The 20,295-nt window shown below is 35.9% G+C and overlaps 3 protein-coding genes across 5 annotated transcripts; 1 reads left to right on the top strand and 2 right to left on the bottom strand.

Annotated features, from left to right (window-relative positions):
• On the top strand, nucleotides 1-4,442 carry LOC110860094 (erlin-2-B). Its single transcript, XM_022109160.2, has 7 exons — nucleotides 1-249; nucleotides 353-477; nucleotides 615-729; nucleotides 1,694-1,785; nucleotides 2,699-3,129; nucleotides 3,208-3,266; nucleotides 3,641-4,442. The coding sequence occupies exons 3-7, from the start codon at nucleotides 689-691 to the stop codon at nucleotides 4,050-4,052; spliced, it is 1,035 nt and encodes a 344-aa protein (XP_021964852.1). The 5' UTR covers nucleotides 1-249; nucleotides 353-477; nucleotides 615-688; the 3' UTR covers nucleotides 4,053-4,442.
• Nucleotides 4,443-5,982: 1,540 nt separating this feature from the next.
• On the bottom strand, nucleotides 5,983-8,294 carry LOC110860165. The gene is made up of 4 exons (XM_022109227.2): nucleotides 8,125-8,294; nucleotides 7,515-7,655; nucleotides 7,211-7,451; nucleotides 5,983-6,566 (listed from the first exon to the last, which is right to left on the bottom strand). The coding sequence occupies exons 1-4, from the start codon at nucleotides 8,224-8,226 to the stop codon at nucleotides 6,115-6,117; spliced, it is 936 nt and encodes a 311-aa protein (XP_021964919.1). The 5' UTR covers nucleotides 8,227-8,294; the 3' UTR covers nucleotides 5,983-6,114.
• Nucleotides 8,295-12,465: 4,171 nt separating this feature from the next.
• On the bottom strand, nucleotides 12,466-16,123 carry LOC110860129 (DNA polymerase eta). Of its 3 annotated transcripts, XR_004837187.1 has the most exons (6): nucleotides 15,765-16,118; nucleotides 15,252-15,449; nucleotides 14,588-14,748; nucleotides 14,089-14,516; nucleotides 13,552-13,681; nucleotides 12,466-12,823 (listed from the first exon to the last, which is right to left on the bottom strand). XR_004837187.1 is itself a non-coding variant. In XM_035860008.1 (5 exons), the coding sequence occupies exons 1-4, from the start codon at nucleotides 15,974-15,976 to the stop codon at nucleotides 13,609-13,611; spliced, it is 1,143 nt and encodes a 380-aa protein (XP_035715901.1). In that variant the 5' UTR covers nucleotides 15,977-16,123; the 3' UTR covers nucleotides 12,466-13,239; nucleotides 13,446-13,608. The 3 variants fall into 3 exon arrangements, 2 of the variants coding, with proteins under 2 accessions (XP_035715901.1, XP_021964884.1); XM_035860008.1 differs by having other exon boundaries at nucleotides 12,466-13,239; nucleotides 13,446-13,681; nucleotides 14,089-14,748; nucleotides 15,765-16,123; XM_022109192.2 differs by having other exon boundaries at nucleotides 14,089-14,748; nucleotides 15,765-16,121.
• Between the last annotated feature and the right edge of the window lie 4,172 nt (nucleotides 16,124-20,295).

Below are 20,295 nucleotides of genomic sequence, written 5' to 3'. Positions count from 1 at the left end.
TGCACATGGACAAGCTCTCCTATAAATATCTACCCATCTTCCGGCTGGTTTTTCCTGTTTCGGGTTAAATCCTGTCTTTTACGTAATTTTGTGTGTATAATATAATAAATTGGACTTAATTAAATTCGGCGAGTGAGTGAAAGGGGTCATGGAACTAAATATTACGCATTAATATAAAACTAGGGAGATAATTTGGTATGAAAAATAACATCTTCAACAAAGCACTTGCCAATTGCTTAGATAATTAAGGTTAGTAACCAATAACAAAGAAATTTGTAACCTTGTGGAAACTTGCGATAAATCATGTTAGTTCAGTGAAATATGTACATAATTTTTACATTTATATTTTCAGAATCGAATTTTCACCCTAATCGGGAAACTATTTCGCAGAATTTGCTTCAGATGAGGCAAAAGCTGGAAATGTAATGAAGATGAAATTCGGATTCTTATCAAATCAACTAAACAGCAGATAAAGAGGTAAAATCACAAATTATGTAACTGCATGAAATTAGGATTCATATTATCATCAAACAAAAAAACTGAGAAATCGAGTACATTTTCATAATTCTAATTTTTCCATTTTTGAAATTTTACTATTTAATGAATAAAACAAGCGAATTCTTCCCGTCCTGTGTCAACTTGTTGCAAATTACATACAAGACGACTGCTCGACTGAATAAATCTCAAAATGCCGGACGATACGGAGAATGTGTTGCCAATCGCAATCAGGTACATAGTCTACAACTTAAACTTCATTGTACTATAATCTTACCAACCATTACACCGAAAATAATCCGGTAACAAAAGTATTACCAGTTCTGGCTGTTATCATATGGTTCTACCACAACCGTGGCAATATATGTATGAACTAGATAATAAATGTTTTATTCCCCAGTTAGTGACTACAACTACAGTGTAAAACGTATGTATGTAGAACCAGCCTGGTAAAAAATTTACTACAATTTGATTGGTGGTGGTACTGTTATGTTACCACCATATGGTGGTACTGTTAAATACATATAAATACGTATGTAGCTACAAGCAGAGCTGCGTGATTATTAGATTTTTAGCGTGGATTAAAGATTATGGATTAACCACAGAATAATATGCATTAGTATTAAATTATTTTCTTACGGTTAATTCATGTCGAGATTAATCTGAATTAATACATAAATTGTGGTAATTTCGAGATTATGGATTAATAACCCGGATTAATTTTGTGATTAATGATTTTTTAAACAATTTTTTTTTAAAAACAAGTATGAAACAGCGAGAGAATGTTGAATCTACAAATGGTAGCGGTTAGGACAAAGTTGTGAGATCTTGAGACTTGAAGTTACATAGTGTGATGCAATAGAACGAGAAGAATTGAATCGAGTAATCCAGATTGAGGAATAATCATGAATAAGTAATCATGATTGGGATCAACCTGGATAAGTAATTCATGATCAAGATTATGGATTAATCACATCTAATGGGATTATTCCCGCATAAATTCTAATTCCAGAAAATTGGGATTATGGATTAGGATTAATCTAAAAAAAAACTATAATCTTAATCCATAATCCGGGATTAAAATTCATAATCCTTAATCAGAATTATCCCAGGTCTATTTACAAGCCAGTGGTGGTAACTCCTTTACTACCGGATTGCTTTGATTCTTATGTTTAAATGTTTTTTTGTACGTACAAAGTGCTCGGCAAGGAATCGGGATTGGCATTTTCGTCATCGGCGTTGCCATCTTCGTCGGTCTGATCGTCGCCAGTTGCCACGAAATTGAAGAAGGTCATACATATTTTACAATTAAACTAACAATGGAGGTCTTCCAACGTATGCTCCAAGATTTGGATCAAACTGGTGTCAATCGATCACAAATATAATTAGTATGAAATTTGTAAGTGGAACTATCTGCCAATGCGCAGGTTTGGCGGAGATATTTGCATAGAAAGCGGGAAAAATGCGCAGGAAATTTGGAAAATGAAAAATTCGCCAGCCTTGAGGGTGCGTTTTCTCCTATTTTTATGCAAATATCTCCGCCAAACCTGAGCATTGGCAGATAGTTCCATTTGTAATTTCATACTAATTATATTTGTGATCGATTGACACCAGTTTGTTTCAAATCTGTGAGCATACGTTGGAAGACCTCCATTGTTAGTATCAAACAGCCCTTAACTATGGTCGAGGAATTAAAATTAAAGACATTTTTACATACATTTCTTATGTAAACATGTCTTTAATTATAATGCCTCTACCATAATAGATTCCCGTCTTAAAAATACGCTTTCACTTACAATGCGATGGTATGAGGTGTAACCCTCCGATTTGGTTGAAATTTTGAAATTATGTGGTGCATGTCAAACCAACCAACGTTTCTTCAGGGAGTTTGTGCGATGGTCAGAATTTGCCAAAATATTTGACGGTAAAGTTACACAGTGTGCAATTTTTATCTGTAGTACGGGAAGAGAATGGAAGTCGAGTTTGCATTTTCTTCCTGGTAAAAATCGCCCGTTTTTCAACTTTGCCCTCAAACATTTTATCCAGTTCTGACCATCGCACAAATTGCCTGAAAAAAACGTTGCTTGTATTGACATGGACCACGCAATTTCAAAATTTCAACCAAATCGAACGGTTACACTTCACACCATCGCATTGTTAGTTATTTAATCCAGTAAAATCTGTCTTATCTTCTCACGAGTAGGTCATATCGGGGTATATTACCGGGCCGGAGCACTGTTGGAATCCACGTCAACCCCCGGCTTCCAAGTGATGATCCCATTGCTCACGACGTACCGCTCGATTCAAATCACCCTTCAAACCGATCAAGTCAGAGACGTTCCTTGCGGGACTTCCGGCGGTGCGATGATTTACTTTGATCGGATTGAAGTAGTGAACCTCCTCTCGGCCCGGTATGCGTGGGATGTTGTCAAGAATTATACGGCTGATTACGATAAGGCCCTTATCTTCAACAAAGTTCACCATGAACTAAACCAATTTTGTTCGATTCACACTTTACAAGAGGTTTATATAGATCTTTTTGACAAAATTGATGAAAATTTGAAAAACACGTTGCAAAATGATTTGAATGTAATGGCACCAGGCTTGCACATCCAAGCAGTTCGGGTGACAAAGGTACGTAAAATGCGAGAAGCTCAGTAGATACATAATTAAAAATTAGTTAAAATACTTCATAATTTTGCTAAAATTTAGCCCAGAATTCCACCCGAGATTCAAAGGAATTATGAGTTGATGGAGGCTGAAAAAACAAAGTAAGACCTTTAAATCCTCGCCCGTCAATAAATACAGGGTGGTCAAAAAATGTCACGCTACAATGAAAAATTTTTCAACGGGAAAAGTCCCTAAATCTCCGTTAGTTACAGGGTTTTGATTGGAGATGTTTATTAATATTATTAAAACTGATGGAGCACTGATGCCAAGACTCTTAAAATGCTGAATTTCGGGAAAAAAATCGTAAATTTCCATTACCGATTTTTTTCAATTGAAAAATGTTCGATTGTAGTGTGACATTTTAACCACCCTGCACTTGGAATAACGGATTTATTTAGCTTATAAATAAGAATTTATCATTTCCCTCGCTCATCTCAAGCCCAACTGAAACTTCTTTTCTCCCACAAATTCATAGGCTCCTGATATCCACTCAGAAACAAAAGGTCGTCGAAAAAGATGCCGAAACGGACCGGAAGAAAGCCGTCATTGAGGCCGAGCGGAACGCACAAGTCGCCAAAATCCAATTAGAACAGCGCGTCCTGGAGAAAGAATCCCTCAAAACTATGGCCGCCATTGAAGACGAGATGTTTTTTAATCGTGAAAAAATGCACGCGGATGCCGAGCGTTACAGAAAAGAAAAGTTGGGTGAAGGAAATGCCATAATTTTAACGCCGGAATACCTCGAACTCAAGCGAATCGAAGCCATAACGACAAATACGAAGATGTATTTTGGAAATAATATTCCCAACATGTTTCTCGGTGAAAGTTTTAAGCCGGATGTAACTCCAGTTTTGACTAAGCCGACGGGACAAAATGTAAAAGGGTGACAAGTTCTAGTTTAACATAACATTTTTTAACGTTTTATTCACTTAATCGACTTGAATTGTTAATTTACTAATTAAAGTTCTCGTGTTCAAAACGAGAAAAATTTGTATCTGAATTTACCGAATTAATTATTCTAAGCTTCTTCAATTCATGTAAAAACAGGTTCTGTTATCACGTTACTTAAATAAAATGCATTTGCACTTTTCAATCCGTATGGATCGTACTTGTTGGGCTTAAATAATATAAATAATTTCACCAGTTAAGTGTAACTTTTTGATAATTAGTAATGCCGAGATTAATTTTGAGCACCATGGATGAAATATTTGCTATGAATTAGAATATCATAAATTATATACCTAAATAAAGACCAGGAAATTTGGGATTTTGTTGAATTAGTTCTTGTCTACATAATCCAATTAAATACCCAATTAAGCCACAGGGTGTACATATTTAAATGCATAATTTTACAAAAACTGAAGTACTTTTAAGCTTCAATTTTTGCAAATAGATCAAACACACTCTCAATAATTTAGAAGCAAAATTATTACCATTTTTACTACCCTTAGAAAGTAACAATCTCTGTCTCCGATTAGGTAATAAATTTATCACCAAAATTGTCAACATTGGAAGTGACAAACAGTGTATCCTATCCAGAGATAATTTATTTCCTCGTGGAAATAATTTCGTCTCAAAAACATTTCCTGTAGGTGACAATTTGTCTCCTTAAAGCCCAGCGCAAACTTTAGTCACTAAAGTTTAGTGGCAATTAAGTTTTCTCTCACAAACGTTTCTCCCTCACCTGGCAGAATAACGAAAATTGTTCGAGTTTCGCATCTTGCCAGAGGAAAAAATTAGTAATGAGAGGTTCAACTTATGGATTACTCTACATTTCAGGTAAATAATTCAAATTCATACTTCATGCTTATGGTGTAATTTTATTGTTTTTTGTCCTATAAATATTTACACTAAAACAAGCTTTTCTAGATCCGGATGCGCAAATTTCGTTCAACGATATGGCGCAGATTGAGATGACATTTTCCAATTTTATTGGAATGACATTCCATCTCCAAAGTTGCGTGTTCCACGAAACTCTTCGTGGAAGACGTTTTTATGGTAAAATAAAACTCCATGTAAAGTAGTGGTAAGTTTAATTTCTCTTTTAGTGTGTTTTTAAAATTTATACAAGTGACACTTCATTTCTTTTGGCCGCAATTAGACCAAATTCATTCCCAGCGTCAAATTCAAAGAGCTGGTGGAAATGTCATATTATGAACAGGTGGACCCTCATTTCATTTCTATTTCTGTTAATTAGCGATTTATTTAGTTGAGTACTGCAGGATAATATTTTAAGTTCTATTTGATTTACGGATAGCAGGAAAATCTTCACCAGAATAATAAACTCGAGTCAGCTAGAATAAATTTTCACTAACATTATAAGTAATGTAAGTATATATATATATTTGTATAAATATAAGCATGACAATTTAATTTTTATATTTATGTATGCGTATGTATGTAGTATGTGGAGACATGTGAAGAAATTTAATCTCTGACCAAACCGTATTTAAATAAATAAATACATATTTTAGAAACTATATTTGCTTCCCCCGGGTTCAATCTATTACCGCAAGGAGATAAATATATGCGCAAGACGGTGATAACTTGTCACCCATATTATCACCCCATGTAGGTAAATTATTTACACTGGGAGCACAGCTTATCTCCGTTGAATACATTCTGTAATCGACAGTAACAAATTGTATCCCGGTAGGTGACAATAATATTTATCTCCGCTCGGGAGACAAGACACACTTGTCAACGGACGGAGGTAAATTATTACCCTCCGGTAGACTCACATAGTACCTACACGAGGAGACGATTTTGGTGCCAATTTTGCTGAGAGTGCACATTAAAATAAATTTCTACAACAAATTCTGTGTAGAATAAAGAAAGATTTATTCCTGTGCAATCAAAACCAATCTTGGCATCTGCATGCCAGAAAGTAATTAGTATTTTTTTTATTCCTGATTATCTATTCTTTGATCTTTCTTCATCCCTAAGTATTTACTCAATTGAGTTCATTTTATTCCACTTTTTGACATCATACTCCTGCCGGCACAATATCCAGTTGGTCCTGTCCACAAAAACCATTCCCGCTTTGAGCTGGACTTGTCGGGACGCGTTATCCACGATGCACTCCGCCCTCGGAATCAGCCCGAGGTCCGCGACCTTCCTCGCGAGCGCCTTCATCACGATGATCCCCAACCCGCGGCGACGAAAGGCGTCCTCCGTGTGCAGAACTTGGAGCAGTCCGACCGGGGAGTGGACCGCGTAGCTGGCCAGGTTCGGATTCGCATACACCCCAACGGATCCCAGGTTGCGAGTCGTTGCGGATAAAATCCCTTTTGAGTGAGGAAGTGTCCAAGCCCAATTTTGCAAAATTTGGTCAAAATCCGCATCAATTTGTCGAATGGAGGAAACCCTCATTGAAATTCCGTTGTCTTGATAAGTGTATTCTGCAATTAATTTATTTATTAACGGCGTGAATTAAATTGTGAAACAAAAATACTTCCTACGCACGTCGAACATCTTATGCTATCAGATTTTGACCAAGCTCGATCTGCATTTACTCAATATAGAATTGTCAAATGCCACCATGTCCCAGTGGCATATTTGCTATGAATATTTGCATCCGAAGAGAAGAAAACGCAGAGTAAATATGCACTCTAAGAAACCCGGTAACTAATTTATTACCAGTCGGAGTATCTATGTGACTCTACCGCATGGTAATTTATTTATTATTCAGTGGTAGAAAATTAGTTATCAAATAGGTAATAATCCCGGTCGCGAAATTTGAAAATATTACCAATTGGTAACTAATTTTCTACCACTCAATAATAAATAAATTACCATGCGGTAGAGTCACAGATACTCCGACTGGTAATAAATTAGTTACCGGGTTTTTTAGAGTGTGGAAAGTGTCAAATTTTACACCATTTAGGAGAGATTTCTCTTCCTTTCATAGAAATACTTATCTCCGTCAAACTAGAGAATTTGCAGATCGTGACATCTCCAATTAACTAAAATTTCTATCGATTAAGGATAGTTTAATCAAAATCGGAGAGAACACCTTTATTGTTACAAATTGGAAAAAACCCACCTTTCTCATAATTTAATGCCGTGTCCACATCCAGGACATGCGCATCGCATGGAAAATCTTTATATTGAATCCCTCTCTTTTCCAACATGGGTCGCAAATACGAGTCTAGAAAGGTTTGCGGAACCGATCCAAAAATGTGGGTGCGATCCCAGTCAATTAATTCCTCGAAGGATTGCATCATTCCGGAATTGATAGGAATTAATTCTGGTGGACGCGGTAGGATGCAGTATTCACTGTGGATCTAATTAATTACCGTGGAAAATATTTACTTTCTTAGTCCAGTTTATAAAAATTCGGATCTTACATTATTTTGAACGCAAACAATGAAAGGGTCGGCCCACTCATCAAAATCTTGAGTTTCGTCATCATCCTCGTAGAGAAATAAGTCCGAAATCGTGGGTTCTTTGATGAGTTGAAGGATCTTTTGTCTCACAATGTTCAAAAACTGGTGAATAAAAGTAAAGATAAAATTATCAGAGGCCTATGCATTCAAATTATGCTAAAATTCGGGACACTCGATAGAGAACTTAATTCATTAATGTGAAATCTGGGACGATTTATGAATTCGTAGGTTTGGCAAAGTTGCATTAAAACGGGAGAAAATGTATCATTAAATATAAAGATATATTTTCCTAATTTACTCCGCTCTTTGTACTCTTCTGATGCAAATATCTCTGCAAAATTTCATTTTAATTAAATTTGTGATTGATTGGCTCTAATTAATTCGCTCAAAATAGGAGAGCATACGCTGCGAGACCTCCATTTTTAGAGAAATAGTGACCTCGATTGAAAATCGTTTATTAAAAATTAAGCTTTACAATTCAATTTGGCATGATAAATATTATATTTAATCTCACTTTTTATTAACCGATATTACTTTTTGTTAGAAAATATGTATATACATAATTTATTACCTGACTAGATTTTGGCAGGTACTTCATCAAAGCAGACTCCAACTTGGGTAATTCTTCCTCCCCAAGTTTCCTAAATTTGCCAGATGTACGATTTGATCCCATGTTAATTAGTATTTATTTACAATTTCAATCTATATATTTTTGCACAAACAACATGCCAAGTTCGTGGATTGACTTGAAATGGAAGGAGATCGCGAAGTTGGCTTAAATTAAGAAATAAGCATGGAATATTATTTATTACTCACTACATACCTTACTTGGTAATACACAGACGTCGGATATGAATGAATGATAAAACCTCAAAATATGAATGAAAAATGACCGTAAAAATCCCCAAAATATGACCAAAAAATGTCTTTATTTTTCAAATTTATGGCTTAATTGTTTCATATATTTTCTTGTAATGCTCAATTTTTATCAATTAAACAAGATCTGGGGTGATTTAATTCATTCCCAATGAATTAAATCACCTTAGGCGAAAGTGAACGTAAATTTGTGAAAGTTTCTCGCAATGAATAATTGTGAGAAAACTGAATTTTTTATCATTTTCTGTCGATTTGGTTGCCAAATCTTAAAATTTTGCCAAAAATGATAAAATGAACAAAAAAAATCACGAAATCTGATCGGGAATATGAATATGTCCTAAAACCCGAAAATATGACAAATATGAGAAAACATGCTTTGACCCACGTGACCTACTAGTGACCGTAAACATTCTCAGAAAGTTTGGCGACTGTAGGTCAATAAATGGAAAAAGTTATTTTTCATTCATATCCGACGTATGATAATAAATCTGTCATTCATATGACTCTCGCAGCAAGGTCAATGTCAAGGTTTCCCAATAATAAATTTATCCATGCATCCCAGGCACGAACATACTGACCAGAACGTCAGGCTGCCAGTTGTGGGGCCGGGCATAAAGGGTGCGATCAATTTTCAGAAAATGTTTAACCTAGCGCGACAAATGGCATAAATAATTCCCTTGGAAGAGTAATACATGGACCCTATCCTCCTCCCCCCCCCTCGAGTCGATCACATGCGTTTTGCATGGTCCATTTTCATATCTAAATAAATTTGTACTGTTACTAAATTTACGGGGCAATGGGCAGAAACGTGGGCTTAACCCAATTGTCACCATATTTACATTTTTTTAAACGGCATCGGATGTAGGGGCCACTAGGAAAGGCTACATTTCCCATTTAAATGGATTAAATTTACCATTGGATACTTTTGCCATCAACTATGCTTAGATTTCCATTTAAATAACCTATGTTGGCCATTTAAATGGTCCGCCATATAATTAATGTATAATTTTTATATTCAAATTTATTTCGATAATTTTGCATTGTCACATGATTAACAATGCCTTTGCAGCTTTTCTAGGCCGGCCATGGCCCAGTCACTGCCTATTGGAACATTCTTCGCAACGAGTTACATCAAAAAATCGAGCCAAAAATTAGGAATCACACGAGCCTCATATTTCCTTTGAATAGCCCCTTTGAATAAAAAATATATTGGGGTGACACGAGCGCCTTTTTTTCTCCCCGTCACTCATGGACGATACACGGTTAGAAATCTCACACCGGTATTAAAGTTGCTACCCCTTGCTATTAAAATTATTATGATCCGTAAAAGTTTGATACCGAAATGGTAAAATGTTAATACCGAGTTATTACTACACTGTATTATGTACCTATCAAATCAATAACACTTTGGAAGAGTCATATATGAATACCGCCCGTATTGTTTTAATCCTGGATTTCTAAGAGTGTAAAGAAGATAAAATTTACTAAAAACTTGAACTTGGTCCACAGTATTTTGCCTCAAAAGAGCTTTATTTGATTACGAATTTTTGGATCGATTTTTAATATAACTAGTTGCAAAATCCCGGTGCAGAGGTTCCATTGTCACTATCATCTAGCAATGTTTTGCCCACTCTGGCAATTAAAATTTTTAAACATTTTATAAAAATATAAAAAAGTATGAATGCATGCATGTATGAGTAACTGAAATAAAACCTTCAGGCTACACCGGTATTGTTTACCGAGTTATATTAAAATCTGGCCAATAGTTAGGATTGCATGATACTTATCCATTGCAAGGTCGTCTTGGAAGAAAAACATAAGCGGCGTAGCGTATTGGAGAGGCTTGAATTAGGTTCCGTTGAGTGCACAAACTGAATGAGTGTGCCTAACTTAGGCAAAGGTGCTCAAAATTTAACAAAAATGTACTTTCTTGTTTGGTTATCATGCTTTAACAAAACTTTGTACTATAAATATGAATATCTAATTAAGTGGCCATATGGAAATTTAGATGGGTCCAAAAAAATTTGTTAATGGCCAAAAGTAGCTTCAGGAATTTTATCCATTTAAATGGGAAAAAAATCCTTTTTAGATGGCCCCAAAACATAGTTCCTTTTTAAATCTCCCTTTGGTATGATACACTATTAAAAATCTGGTAGAGTAGCTTCGTGCTGGTAAAGATTTGGTAATAAGTTCCTTCCGGATTGGTGGTAAATTGTTCCTGAGTGGTAAATTTTTCATTGCTACAACATTACTAACCATTAATACCAGTGACGGTAGAGTCGCATATGTACATATGTACTCCAGTCGGTAATGATTTAATACCAGTTTTCTAAGAGTGTACTGATTTACTGATTTCATGCCTACATGTGGTGGCAAATAATTATCTATTCAATAGAACCAGACCAAGCGTACTACAAAACTCTTTTCCTTATTTTGCGTGAGGCAGAGTGAGAATCGGATTCTGGTGGGTATCCACCACCACCGCTCACTGTCGTTGTGACAGTGCCGTATGGTGGTCTGTCCCACTTCTCATTCTCTGCAAATTGTTCACCGGGATTATAAATTCCAAAAAGCTTAAGTTTTAAATTTGGACCGAATTTGTAATTCAGATATTACAAATTTGAATAAGTTCTTTAATTGCAATTATACGTCTCATTTTCGCATTAGTGACAATAGTTTGTTACGGCTGTTGCAAAAATAAGCCCCTCCCCAGAAACTTTGACCCCAAAAAACTCCTGGTTCCCACACTTTGCAGTCTGACAACAAAAGCTTAAAATATTCGTCTTGCGAAGGAGAAAAATCTGGCATTAGGTTGTCAGACTGCAAAGTGTGGGAACCAGGAGTTTTTTGAGGATTTGTATGTACGTAAAAAAACCGCAAATTTTCAAATTTTGAAACTCTTGATACATAAAAATGCTCGTATTCAAGAGGGAATTCGAATGTCAAATGCAAGTTGATGTCTCACTCTTGTTGTACGGAGTGTACATTGACTTTCTCATTTTTCCAAATTTTCTTCCCCCGTTTTTGAAGGGGGGTTAGATGCACATATTTCAAAAATCGTAATGTTATATAAATCCTTGCACCAGGAATTCAATTTACAATTTTTTAAATTGAATTCGGTGACATCGACGCGAAAAGGATTTGCACAGTACACTTGGCCTTGCTCTATTCCTATAAAAGGCCAATATTTATTTCACTAAGTTTCCAAGTTTTAGGTTTTTTATGAAACAAAAAACAGTTGATTGAAATAAACAATTTTTTGACGTACATATTTAGTCTTTTGGGGACCAACTTTGAAATACGACAAAAATATATCGAAGGAGCAGGCACCCTCCTTACGTGAAATGCCCCACCGTGATATTGGGCTCAATTTTTGATATGATGTACATTTCGACGTGCCGAACAAAAAATGTATTGGTCCCTAAGCCCTAAGTGACCTCGTTCGACCGGAAACTGAGGTCAAAGGTCAGCGCACTTTCTCGCTCGAAACCCCACAAACCATATATTTTTGGAAAGCTACGGACCACACCAGTCCGAATATACACCATACTTGAGTCAAAGGTCAACCCTTGACCTGTCGCGGTCAACCCTTAGCCTGTCGAGGTCAAATATGTCATTGGGGCAAGGTAAGATTTTTGGGAAAAAGTGGCCAAAGTACATTTCTGATAGGATGAGCAGTCATATATGAGCAGTCATATTTTCCACCATATTTAATCCTGGTTTTTTGCACCAATTTAGACGACGTAAATATTCGGGTCGATCCAGTGCGTATGTATGAAAACCATTATTGACCGTAAAGAAAGTCGTGGAAAAAAAGTTTGGATATCTTAAGAAAAGAAGGATTAAGAAGTTTCAAATTTGAATTTAAAAAATGCGATTTCTAGGACTAGAAGGTGGTCTATAAGGTATTACTGTAGTGAGTGTTGTATATTTTCAAGATGAATAAATTCAGCTTAATTAGACCAAAATGTTATTTATGCACATATGTATGTAAATCTCTTTTACGTTCAAAGAAGGAAACAAAAAACATTTAAAATTCTCAATCGATTCGTACAGTTACAGAGATTTATTCTTTGAAATAGTAAAATCTAAATTCTAGTGTATCAACATTTATAAGTCATGTATTTCATTTCTTTATGTGTCCTTTTTTTCAAAATATGTCCATATTTCCAGTCGGACCCCTTCTTTCGCCATTCGAGCCGCACCTTGGACCCATTTTGGTGTGAAAGTTCTAACATTTCCTTTAGCAGATGATTCATCACTTGGGTTGGTCAGGTAGGAAATTTCCACGGAAATATTCTTTGCCCTTCTTCCATTTCGTTTTTTCTCTTCTTCCAAGCGTTCCAGCAACTCGGTGCACCGATCAGTAAACAATTTTTGCAAATTTGGCTTCCCTGCAAATCGAGAGTAATCGTCACTTTAAAACCAGGAGGAAATTGTGCAACCTTAAGGTTCCCATGGATGACGTGTAATCTGACTCTGCCCCTACCCAATGTCTTCAAATGCAATTTCTACAATTGAATCAACTCCATAGTTTCTCCACAGTTTCTGTTCTCTCTTTACAACCAATATTTTCGCCTCCAATTAAGAATATTTATCCCATTTTAAAGAAAACTGTGATTTTAAATGTATTTATTTATTTAATACAAGGAGCCTAATTAAACCAGAAACTCACAATACTACACACTCATTTTTTGATATTATGGAGTCACTTGCTTTCACACTAGCCTGAAGAAAATTTTTGAAACCGGTCGCAGATTGTGGTGAATAAATATACATTCATTAGTTAAAGTGTCCTTCCCCTCGAATTCTTTCAAAGAGTTTTAAGATAAATGCAACTTTTGATATTTCAATGTAAAGCTAATTTTTGATACTACAAATATTTGAAAAAAATTAGCTAATTGGTTTGCAATTTTTTAAATTTCTTCACAAATGAATTCACTGATTTTTTCCAAATCGACTTGTTTGTAGTACCAAAAATTAGCTTTACATTGAAATATCAAAACTTGCATTTACCTCAAAACTCATGGAGATGATTCAATTTTAGAAATTGCAATTGAAGACATTGGATAGGGGCAGAGTGAGATTACGCGTCATCCATGAGAACCTTAACCTTCCTTACGCGATGATGATCTACCCTCCCTCAAAAAAGACATGGACCACATTAATAGCAGCCAGATCAGTTTAGCCAACCCTTTCCAGCTCCGTAGGTCTCCCCATGCCCAGTCTGACGAGCAGCGAAGATCGTCTTCCTGCAATCACACATGTTCACATTCATTAATTTAATAATGAATGAATGAATTATTCATTCAATATTCAAAAGTTGAAATAATATTGGACAAATATTTTATTTTGATTTTTGAATATTTAAATGAATATTGAGTGAATATCTATTCAATTCGTGTGAATGAATAATGAACGAATGAATATTTTTTCATCATTCATTTTTAACTCAATGCTTAATACATAGGGAAAGTTGAGAAATTTATATAAGACTGTAAATTTTATATAACATGAATAATGAAGGAATGTTGAATAATGAATAAATGTTAAATAATTAACGAGTATTTGTTTTACAAATTATGAATGACTGAATAAGGAATGAATATTTTTGTCAAGGCTTTGACTAAATAAATATTTTTTGAACACGTATGTACACCTGCAATGAATAGCTGCCGAGAATTCCTTCGCAATAACTGGGCTGGGGTCAATCCCTGTCAAAATGTTAAGGATTTTATCCACCTCGTCAGCTTCCAGGTACCGCTGCAACTCATCCCGTGAGTATTTCTTTAATTCCTGGATTTCCCTAATCCCCCACGTGGAGCTCACTTTCTCTCCTAAACCACTCTTCAACCCGGGAACATCCCTGATCTTTTTGGAAGACAAAATGTCGTTAAAATCGTTCCCTTCTATTATTGCGACCCCATTCGGCTTATTCTCTGAAGAGGCTAGTTTTGCGCGAAATTTGTTACCGGAGACCCCTCCAGACGCGGTCATTCTGCTTTTGGATTCTATCTCGTTACAGACACGGCGAATCAGGGAGGCCCCACAGTGTAACCGCATCCTCTCTCGGGTAGATTTTAATTCCTTCAAGAATTTGGGCATGATGAGGAGACATACAAACAAGGCAGCTAACGAGTTGTGTTGGAGTAACGTACAAAGGAACAATAGAATGGCGATCAAGTGGGGAAATATTTGGGAACTCGCGATCATCCCATAGTACGCTTTTTTGAATACGTTTTGTAGCTCATGATCCACCTGGTTTGTCAAATCCAAGTAAAATTCGTCGGTCGGGCTGTACTCGAGGACGATTTGATCCCTTAAAATGTTTTATACATAGGTCAAGATCAGGTTTAGGAATTTTGAATTTTAGGCATGTATAGGAAGTTGGCCCGGAATTTATAATTTTTAAGCTTTCCCGCTACAACGGGGCACGATTTGATGACCGTGATATGTTCCCCTACACTTATTTATAATTCCCTGACAATTTCAAAAAATCGTACGTGGGGAACTTTTAAAAATACATAAATGTCTTTTTATACTTCCTGATTTTAATTTTTAATTAATTTTGATGATTTCAAATTTGCTTGCGGGCGCGTTCTGATTAGTAATCAAAGTTAGAGAGCAAAAAAAACATTTTTGTATTTTTCTAAAGTTTCCAAATTACGATTTGGTTGCAATTTTCGGGGAATAATGTATTACCAAGTGTTAGGGAACATATTTCAGTCATCAAATTTATTCCCGGTTGTAGCAGACGAGCTTAAAAATTTCAAATTCCAGGCTGGGCTAACTTCCTATACATATTTTATGAATTTTATTTACAGTCCATTCTTTCCAATGTAATCCTTAATTATGTCGAGTACTTCTTGCGAGGCGTGGCGTAGCTTTGAATTATCCGGTTTTCCAAGCACGTCGGGGATTTTGAAGACAGTCAAGTTCTCACATTTCTTCTTTGCATCGGACACGCACAGAGATCTGGATATACCACTAGGACGTGCTTCGTAGTTTACAGAGACAATTCTGGAAAAAATAAATATTTCCATAAATTTGGATATTTACATGTTTAATCCTAGTTAACCAGACCCCTAGGACCAAATAAATGTTAAATAATTGGATGAATTGGCATAAAAATTTGGCTTTAAACTACTCAAAACTTTATAGTCAAAAGTACGAAATTTCTAAAAACACATGTAAAGCAAAGGTAGGAATTTTTAATACTAATTGCAAAATAGTATAAAAAATTCCATTTGTGTGGCGAGTGTACATACTTTTCATAATATTCATATATATTATTTCAATTAGTAATTATCAATTGCAATAAAACAATTAACTCACCGTCCCTTCGAATTAGCCACGACGCACGGGCTTCCCTTCAACTTGGGCTTATCCCTCTGATAAACTTGGCACTCGAAGCAGTCCATGTCTATGAGTCCGATAACCCTCTCCTTATCATCATCCCCTCTCGTTTCCATCCCTTTGAAATATATGTTCTCCTTTAAAATCTCTCCTCCACTTGATTGTGTAATTTTCAAAACAACACTGAACATAAAAAGTTACCAAACGAATTTATTACGTCGTACTTAAATATTTAATAACAAACGTTTCACCGAAATTATTTATATGTGGAGCAGAGTATGATATATGTAAATATTAAATATGTACATACATATGTTTGCACACGTAGATTTGGCTGTCCATGTTTTTGTTATGAAACTAGTCCGAGACGCAGATAAACATATGTATGTACGTGGCTGCTACTTTTTCCAGGGCAACCTTGACTGGAATTACCACTGACTTGGATAGTATACATACACAGGTTTGGTTTATCCTTAGTTAGTTAGGTCGAGAATTACTTACCATTGATGCATACATATTTTAGATGATGATGGCTCAACTTTCTTCCATACACACGTAACAATTGCATATCATACTCCACGTCTAATTTTCCCATCAATGCTTCCAAAGCTGTGTGTTGCATAAATGAAATTGTCTTAAATTTGTTGTGTATTTGATACGATTCTTAACCAATTCAATCATCCTGACAAAATGTCGCTTGTATTAAAATACACACATACATAGACAAGAAACTTACGTAATTTAAGCCAAATGCAAGATGGGGGAGAAATATTGCCACTTGGGGTGTATTTACTTCTATGTATTGTGAAAAGTAATATTCTATTACTCTTTTAGGTGCCGTGCAAAAATTATGTGGTTGATTCGACACGGGATGTATTTTAATACCCTTCTCATATAAAGTACTGCACAAATTTGAATACATACAGTTACTCAAATTATTGATGGCACCATGCGCAGTCATGACACAAACCTTAGTGTTTTCACGTTCTGGGAATATGTCATTATTGTAAAATATATCGATTCGATAGGAAATTTAATGGGGATTTCAAAAATCAAAGCAGTTTATTGCTAGCTTTAACGGTTTTCAAAATATTTTAAATGGAGCCACGAAACTTCCAAAATGCATGCAAAATTATTGAAGGCACCGTTCTAATTTTTAATTGAAATATACTTGTAAATTTTTATTACTACTTTATCAAGCCCCCTTTTGCATCAATAACTGCTTCGTTGTGACGTGAAATAGAATTCACCAAGTTTCTGACCACTTTCGGTCCCAGATTCCCCCATTTTTTGCTGATGATTACTTATAACTAATTTTACTGGTTTTGGAGTACTGTTAAAAATTCTTTGCTCCAATTCGGCCCATCAATAGTCAATGTGGTTTAGTCCTGGACATTTGGCATCCCAATAAAGATCGTTCATCGTACTTTCCTCAAAGTACCGCTTCATGATATGCGCCTAATGCTGGGGGTCCCCATATTACGTGGAGGAAAAGTTCTTCCGAAGACGCAGGTGTCTGAATAAAGTGACCAAATTGTCCCACAAAATGGTCTTTTGTACTTCCTCAGTTATAATTAAAACACTTAAGTGCAATGTTTCAACTTAACCCAATGGTTAAGGGCCCAAAATCATGACATTTCCGTCACCTTGTTTCACGGTCTTCCTCATGCACTGCGATTTCAGGGCTTTCCACGGTTTCCACAAGATTTTAACAGTCCCATTGGACCCAAATAGGTTAAATATGATATAATCACTCCAAATAGTTCGTTTACAGCCGTTGAAAGTCCAATCACTCTGTGCTTTCTTTTTCCCATCCGAGGGAACCCTTCATATTCTAAATATAGATGAATGGTTTCTTCGGCGCCACGTGGCCCTTAAATACAATTTCTCGAATTTTGTTGCAATTCGTTTGAGATGTAAAATATACTTTGAATTGTTGGTGAATGTCAGAAGTGATTTTAGGATTGAAGGTCCTCTGTGGGTCAAAATTGTACGGACTATATTTGGACCATTCCACGCGATGGTTGTCCTTTTCGGTTCCCCGCCTGGTAAACTCCTGGCTATTCCAGTTTCCTTCCATTTTTAACAATGTTTCGCAAAATACACTTCGAAAATTTAGTTTTGGAGCACTTCTTGGATTATACTAACCCTTTATTGTGCGAAGCGATGACATTTTTTCTTAGCTAAATCCTCAAGCCTTTCCTGCCAATTGTACTCGACCTTGTCAATATTTGAAATTGTCAAATTGCGTTTGGCACATTTAAAACCAATTACAACTCAAACTTATGTGGTGGTTTTTAGTTTGGACTTTGTAAACCAACAGCAAGGTCGAAAAATGATAAAGGTGCCTTTAATTGTTTTGCATGAATTTTAGAAGTTTTGTGGTTAAAATGAGAATATTTTGGAAACCGTTAAAGTTAGCATTAAGCTGCTTTGATTTTTGAAATCTACATTTTAAGAGTGACAATAATGAAAAACGGAATCAATTCACACATCCAAAATTTTTACTTGGACAAGATTCTCAGGGTTTGTAGAGCTAATTTTTCTGAGTTCAACGGTCGAAGTCCGGTGTCCCTACCCCTCCCCTTTTAGAGTGGTTAGGAGCTTAAAGTTGCGAAAATAGCCTCCGTCCGCGATTTTTAGCTCAACGGCGGGTCAATATTTTTTAAAACGGTTTTCGCCAGAAGTTTCCTAATTTTGTTCTCTACAACAGTTTTCGAGCGTTTTTCGAAATTCTCAAAACGAATTTCAGGATTTCAAAATAAACCTATCGAAAGGCCAAATCTCACATTACCCCATAAGTGGGGTATCGTTGGAAAGATCTCGGCGGGAGGGTTCAGAATATATATACTTTGTCTGGTGTATGACAACTCCTCGATGCTCCAGACGTAAGAATATTTTTGAGTTCTTTCCAATCTAGAGGGTGTTCCGGAAGTAATGCAACTTTGGTAAAATGCATATATGCAAGGGTATCAATTTGCCCCAAATTAGAAATTGGGATAATATTGTAGTCCACACATTTATCTAGTAGAATCCGAAAACCAGAAGTCGATATCTCTATCCGTTCCAAAATGAGGTCAAATACCACCAAGCAACTCGCAACCATCGTCTGCCACTACCTCGAAAAAGTGGTTACGCGCTCCAAGAAATTGAGCTGTGTTCACTTTAAAAAATAAGAAATTCCAAAAGTGACGATTTGTTGTGTTATACTAAGGTATGAGCTGCAAAAAACGACTAATCTCAAAAAATATCTGGTCGGTACATTCGTGTGGCAGCCCCGAAAGTAATAAACTTCGTGTAGATAGAAATTTGTTATGTCGGAGCGAAATTCGCTGAAGTACTTCAAGTTCTCACCGAACACCATACATTATTTGAAAGCTTAGAAGTTGGACATCAAATCCTAGAAGGTTCTAGAAGCTTATAAATATAGTCAAGAGTAAAATAAAAGTAGCAAGCAGGAGGGCAGAAAAAATCCTTGACCTGAAGTAATTAAAATTAACCAAAATTGATCGTCCTGTACAAGACGATTTACTGCTCAGATTATCAAAATGCTTTTATTTACACATAGTACAACTCTCCCACCTTCAAGAAAACCATTTATGCAAAACTGGAAATTAAATATAAGCCAAAGTATCACGCTCCGCCTTAAAACGGATCAAATGCAATTAACATGGGAGAGGTGAACGTTCCCAAATTTGCCAAATACAAGACCTATTGAAAAATTTTAGTTCCTATCCTATAAAAAATATTGTAATCGAAAAACTTCAGTCAAAAATTTGAACTTATTTCAACACAAGTGGTCAAAAATCTCAAAAAAGGTGACCAAAAACAGTGGCGAAGCACTAATTGTGAGCGCCCAACAAAAACGTCTCCAAATTTGGCGGAAGGGGTGTACGGACCATTGGAAGCAAAACTTAATTAGCTTTAACCTTTGTCCCTTTCTGACCAAAATTTCGCTTTAAAAAATTCATTCGTTGAGTTTATATGTGCATTTGACCAAAGTTGCATTACTTCCGGAACACCCTCTATTGCTATGTTAGCTCCCAATCTACCGCTGTGTTAGGTTATGGATGCTTGAAATCGTGAAATTCGTTTTGAGAATTTCGAAAAACGCTCGAAAACGGTTATAGAGAACAAAATTAGGAAACTTTTGGCGAAAATAGTTTTTAAAAATATTGACCCGCCGTTGAGCTAAAAATCGCAGACGGAGCCTATTATCTCAACTTTAAGCTCCTCCCACTCTGCGAGGGGGATGGGTGGGAACACCGGACTTCGACCGTTCAACTCAGACAAATTAGCTGTACAAACCCTGAAAATCTTGTCCAAATAAAAATTTTGGATGTGTGAATTGATTCCGTTTTTCATTATTGTCATTCTTAAATTTCCTGTAGAATCGATGTATTTCACATTAATTACATATTTCCAGATTGCAAAAACCTTGCGGTTTGTGTCATGACTGGGAATGGTGCCATCAATAATTTGAGTAACTGTAGATCACATGGTCCGGTGA

The sequence above is a fragment of the Folsomia candida genome, unplaced genomic scaffold (genome assembly GCF_002217175.1).
Source record: "Folsomia candida strain VU population unplaced genomic scaffold, ASM221717v1 Fcan01_Sc029, whole genome shotgun sequence".
Lineage (NCBI taxonomy): Eukaryota > Metazoa > Arthropoda > Collembola > Entomobryomorpha > Isotomidae > Folsomia > Folsomia candida.
This window is presented reverse-complemented; position numbering and strand designations above follow the sequence as displayed.